This window comes from Cetorhinus maximus, unplaced genomic scaffold (assembly GCF_964194155.1).
Source record: "Cetorhinus maximus unplaced genomic scaffold, sCetMax3.hap1.1 HAP1_SCAFFOLD_1318, whole genome shotgun sequence".
NCBI classification, from domain to species: Eukaryota; Metazoa; Chordata; class Chondrichthyes; order Lamniformes; family Cetorhinidae; genus Cetorhinus; species Cetorhinus maximus.
This window is the reverse complement of record NW_027597259.1, coordinates 85001-90776: the sequence shown is the minus strand read 5'-3', so window position 1 is coordinate 90776 and position 5776 is coordinate 85001. Positions and strand designations below refer to the sequence as shown.

Here is a 5776-nt window from a genome sequence, read left to right as displayed (position 1 = left end):
CTCTCACCCGCCTCCCTTACACCTCCGTCCATCAATCTCCTGTCTCTCACACCCACTCCCCCCACATTCTCCCCCTCCGCACCTCCATTCCCTTCCCCTCCCCTCCTGCATACCCTCTTCCCCTCCTCCATACCACCTCCGCCTCACCCCCTGCCCATACTCCATCCCCCCTCATACCCCTCCCCCTCACATTCCCTCCCCCTCCCCTGCATCACATCCCCTGCCCCTCCCCCACACATCCTCCCCCTCCCACTCTCGCCCATCACCTTCCCCTCCTCCATACACCCTCCACCACCCACTCCCCCATACCCCCTCCCCCCCCACACCCTATTCGCCCTCCTCCCCTCTCCCCCCCGGACCCCCCCCGCCCTACCTGTTCCTTTCTTCTCCTCCTTCTTCATGCGCTTGAGACGTTTGAGCATCCCCCTCAGGTCGGTGATCCCATATTGGAACGCTATCTTCTCATACTGGGACGGTGGCGCATTCTGTAGGATTTCCCAAACATCAATCTTAGGCCCTTCCTCCACCTTCACATCCCTGTGGGAACAATCGGAAATTATCACATAAGCTGCAGTTCGGGGGCGGCGGTGGGGTGGGGAGGGGGAGAGTGAGGGAGAGGGAGAGAAAGAGGGAGAGAGAAAAAGAGGGAGAGGGAGAGGGAGAGAGAGAGAGGGGGAGAGGGAGAGGGAGAGAGAGAGAGAGAGAGGGGGAGAGAGACAGAAAGGTTAAAGGGCTCCCCCCCCACCCCCCCCCACCCCCGCAAATGCCCTCAGGTTGGTGTTGTGGGCTCAGGTCACCTCCAGGTCAGGGGAGCAATGAGTGGTGATGGAGGGACACAGCATACGCATGTGGAGAGTTCTGGGAATCCACTTCCATCCCCTTCCTCCGTCTCCACAGTGCCTGGTGAGAGCCAATGGATCCATAGCAAGTCGTGGGCTGGGTGTCACCTAGCAGTGGTGGGGTGGCCAGAGAGGGCAGGGGCTGGTGGGTTAGTAATTCACACCCCAATGAGGCCATGATGGGTTACAATGGTGCCAGTCAAGTGGGGTGTGTCCCCCTGCCAGGCTTGATCTGACTGCTGTGCCAGTGGCTCTCCATCTTTACTCTCCACTGTCAGCTATATAGATGTCACATTGCAGCCCAGTGCATGCTGACTGGTTTCTCGCAGCAGTGTGGTGGGAGAGGGGATGATGGCAGCTCCAATTTCCCTCTGTTCCCCCTGCTTTAAGGGAAATGGAGGGTCAGCAGAGAGTTCATCACCCCGACCTCCATCTGTGACCTTTTCTCAAAGGAAGATGGTCCAGTGGGGACTGGCCCCTGTCACCTGGGCTTACAAGAACAGGAAACTGGATCCCTAGCAATACACTGGGATCTGGGACCTTCTTCCTCCCTGCTTTCTGGGGCTGGAACTCTTGGCTTCTGGGTCTGGGGTCTTTCACTCTTGTTCCGAGGCATCCCCTCCTCTGTTTCAGCCCAAGGTCTGGGACTTTCCAATTTCCCACCCCACTTTTGGGGCACTACCAACAAGTGGCCTGAGGCATTTCTCAACACCCACCCCCCTGCCCCTTCACCCCCAGAGCCTGGGGCCTGGGGCTGTGCATTAGTGGAGAGAGGGACTCCCCAGGTCAGAAACCATGCAGCACTGCTGCACTTGAGAGGCGCAGGTGTACCACAGTGGGTGGAACCATCAGACAGGAGAGAGCCAGATGTGTTTGTACAGTGAGGGGGCTGAAATGGCCTTCATACTAGTTAACAACTCAGAGAATCAGCACCCTCGCCAACTGATAAAAAACAGCAACTGGCAATGGAGGATTCTCGGAGATTGTGGGGCCTTCACTAACTCCCTCACCCCGACTCCTCACCCCGGTTCCTATCTAAGGAGAAAAGGGGAGTGGGAGGCATAGAAACAGGAGGAGGTCATTCAGCCCCTCGGATCTGTTGTGCCATTCAATGAGATCCTGGCTGATCAGTGACTTAACTCCAGATCCCATCTGGCCCCATCTCACTTCATATCTTCAGTTAATAAAAATTTATCAATCTCAGATTTAAAATTAACAATTAATCTGGCATCAATTTCTGTTTGAGGAACAGTGTACCAAACTTTTACCATCTTTTCTGTTTCCTAATTTCACTCTAGAAAAGGTCTGTCTCTAATTTTTAGACTCTGCCCCCTTGTCCCAAACTCCCCAGTCATTGGAAAAAGGTTTTCCCCCCTCTTCCCGGTCTGTTCCCTCTGGTATCTTGAATTTGGTTTCCTGATTGACATCCTTCCAATCTGGGAGATGATAGGGATGCAGCCTCCGAACCTTGGCGAGGACAGCTGAGATCTTCCGCAACACTTCACTTGATGGCTGAACAAGCCCATTCTGGAAAGGCAGCTCTGCCACACCTGGAGTTAACCCTTGCCAGAGGTGCAGGATGCTCTCTGCTAACACTTCATTTGAAGGACTGCTGTCTGTTTTGGAGCTTCTGATACAACATGCTGTTGTGGTGGTGAATTCCTGCCCATAGCTGGTGTCACCATTTGCACCAACCCTCAGCTAGAGATTCCCATTTGTTGTGGCTGATGTCGAGGGCTCTCATGTCTCTTTTGACAGAGCTTTGATTCAGTGCCCTGCGCTCTATTGGCACGGGCTGCTTCCCTGTGTAGCAAATCCTTGGAGATGTGGTCATCTTCCATCCTGTGCACGTACCCATCAGTGAAGGTTTCTTCACTTGATCAGCGTGAGCAGGCTTGGCATGTTTGTGCTAGAAAGGACTGCTTCAGTGGCCTTTCCATGTTTCACTGATACTGGAGCTGCAAGCCTTTGTTTTTGGTAGGTGTAGGTTGTTCAGGCTTCTCTGCGGTACAGCAATGGGCTGAGCATACAGGCCTTGTACATAAGCATCTTGGTCCTGTGGTCAGTTTGCTGTCTTTTCATGCCTGGTTTGTTAGTCAGCTAAAGGTGGTGACTGACTTTCCAATGAGTGTGCTGAGCCCTTCATTAAGAGACATGTGGTCTGGCCCTGTTAATCAAAGGTAGCAGAATTTGCTGGCAGCTTCCAGTGGTGTGTTGTAGAGTCTGAGCAGAGGCAGAGACACAACTCCCTGTCCCATAACTACAGTTCCCTTGATCGAGATGGTGAGGGAGGGCATGGCAGAGGCACGGGACAGACAATCCAGAAACCTGTGGAACTGAAAATCTGGGCAGAAGTTCCCTGAGCAGGACATGCCAGACTTCCGCCTTGGCTTCCAGTCTTGATAGGAGTTTCCTGACTGATTGTGTGTGAGGTACACTCCTTCCAGGGAAAGGATAGGTCAGGAGGACAGGGGAAAATGACCAAACAGAGGAAAGGTTAAGACACAGCCCTGTTTCACCTCATTCTTCATCTCAAAACTGTCAGAGGTGCAGTTGGACTGAATGGAGCCATGGATGCTATCATGGAAGGACCAGATGAGACGGTGACGCTGGGGCAGACAGCTGATTTTCTCCAGTATCCAGGAGAGGCCTGAGCTGCTCGAGGTTAAATCACCTTCACCTTCAAAATTCCAGGGAATCCAACCCTATTTCATGTAATCTCTCCTCATAATTTAACCTTTGGAGTCCAGGAATCAATATGGTAAACCCACACTGCACTCCCTCCACGGCCAACCTATCCTCCTAAGGTGTGGTGCCCAGAACTGTTCACAATACTCCAGGTGTGGTCTAACCAGGGCTTTGTGTAGCTGAAGCATGATTTCTACCCCCTTCTATTCCAGTTCTCCATATGTAAAGAGCAGAATTCCATTAGCCTTTCTGAATCTTTTCTGTACCTGTTCAGGACATTTTAATGATCTGTGTACCTGGAGCCCAAGTCTCATTTGGACCTTCACTGTTTCTAGTTTTTCACCATTTAGGAAGTCCCATTCTCTCCTTTTTAGATCCAAAGTCGACGACCTCAACTTTGTCTACATTGAAATCCATTTGCCACAGTTTTGTCCATTCACTTAATCTATTAATATCTCTTTGTAATTTTATACTTCCATCTACACTGCTGACAATGCTGCCTAAATTAGTGTCATTAACTCATTAGCATATGTAGAAGGGGAGGGGGGAGGAGGGGATGGGGAGGAGGGGAGAGGGGGAGGGGAGAGAGAGAGAGAGAAGGGAATGGGGGAGAGGGGGAAGGCGAGAGGGGAAAGGGCAGAGGGGGAAGAGGGAGAGGGAGGTGAGAGGATGAAGAGGGAGAAGTGGAGACAGGAAAGAGGGAGAAGTGGAGAGGGGAAAGAGGGAGAAGTGGAGAGGGGAAAGAAGAGGAAGTGAGAGGGGGAAAGGGAGAAGGGCAGAAGGAGAGAGGGAGAGGGGAGGAGGGGAGGCGAGGCAGGGAAGGGGAGGGGGGGAGAAGAGAAGAAGGGAGAGGGGGAAGGGAGGGAGAGAAAAGGGGAAGGGAGGGGATAAGGGGAGAAAAGGAGGGGTGGGAATTCAAGGGATGGGAAGTGATAGGAGCGTAAGCGGTAAGGAAATGTAGGGGATATGGGAAGTGGATTGGGGTAGAGAGAGGGAGGAAGATGGGTGACGGGGATGGGATTGTTGGAATGTAGAAATGGGTTGCGAAAGCAGTAGAATGAAGGATAGAGGGAAGGAGAGAGGGAGGATAGGGGAGGGGTAGGGGATTGGGATGTGGAAGCCAAAGAGGATTGGGAGAAGAGAAGGAAGACTGGGAGACTGGGAGAGAAATGGCTGCTGCTATAAAAAGCAGACGATGAGAATTATTCTGTTTGAAGAGACAGACCATGTGGAGATTTAAGGAGCAAGGAGTTGCCAGGGTGGGCCTTACAGCTGGAAGTCAGTTTGGGGATACCCAGAGGAGAGAGGGAAGAGACTCTCAGAGGACACTGGGAGACTGGCCCAGGTGTGGCAGGGAGAGGGAGTCTGCTGAGATTCTGGGAGGAGTGTGGGACTGAATGTACTGGCAGATGGTGTCAAGTATTTCCAATCTGGTAGTTAATTAATGGGTCTACACCTTTAGTTAACTCTTCATTAATGTTTGATCAATATTGATTTTAGTTTGGTTGATACAGTAAAAATTTTAAAAAGTGAAATTTTGTCATGATTCCTGTGTGTTGGTCACGAGGAATTTCTCTTTTTTTCAAGCTACAAGTCTCTGTGGAAATCGTAACTGTGCGTGTGTGTCCGTGTGTGCGCGCCCGTGTGTGTCCGTGTGTGTGTGTGCCTGTGTGTGTTTATGTGTGTGTGATTATGTATGTGTGTGTGTGTGCCCGTGTGTGTTTATGTGTGTGCGTGCCCATGTGTGTTTGTGTGTGTGTGCGTCTGTGTTTGTGTGTGTGTGCTTGCCCATGTGTGTGTTTATATGTGTGTGTTTATGTGTGTGTGTGTCCATGTGTGTGTTTGTGTGTGTTTATGTGTGTCCGTGTGTCTGTGTGTGTGTTTGTGTGTGTTTATGTGTGTCCGTGTGTGTGTCCGTGTGTGTCCGTGTGTGTGTTTATGTGTGTGTGTGCTTATATGTGTGTGTCGGTGTGTGTGTGCCCGTGTGTGTTTATGTGTGTGTGTGTGTGTGTGCGCGCGCGCACATGCACATGTGCGTCTGTATAGGTGGAATTGTCCCAGATTTGCACAAAGTGCAGAAGTGGGTGGTGGGAGTAGTGGTATTGTCACTGGCCCAGTAATCCAGAGACCCAGGGTAATGCTCTGGGGACCTGGGTTCAAATCCCACCATGGTAGGTGGTGAAATCTGAATTCAAAAAAAATTTGGAATTAAAAGTCTAATGATGACCATGAAACCATTGTCGATTGTT

General features: G+C 51.4%; 1 protein-coding gene across 1 annotated transcript in view; it reads right to left on the bottom strand.

Annotated features, from left to right (window-relative positions):
- Positions 1-373: 373 nt before the first annotated feature.
- LOC144676050 (myosin-binding protein C, cardiac-type-like) overlaps positions 374-5776 on the bottom strand; it is a gene marked incomplete at its 3' end in the record, with an annotated part of 90202 nt that continues 84799 nt past the window's right edge. The window contains exon 7 of the mRNA XM_078536568.1: positions 374-537. Within this exon, the coding sequence (XP_078392694.1) occupies positions 374-537 (164 nt within the window). The remainder of the gene's footprint in view (positions 538-5776) is intronic.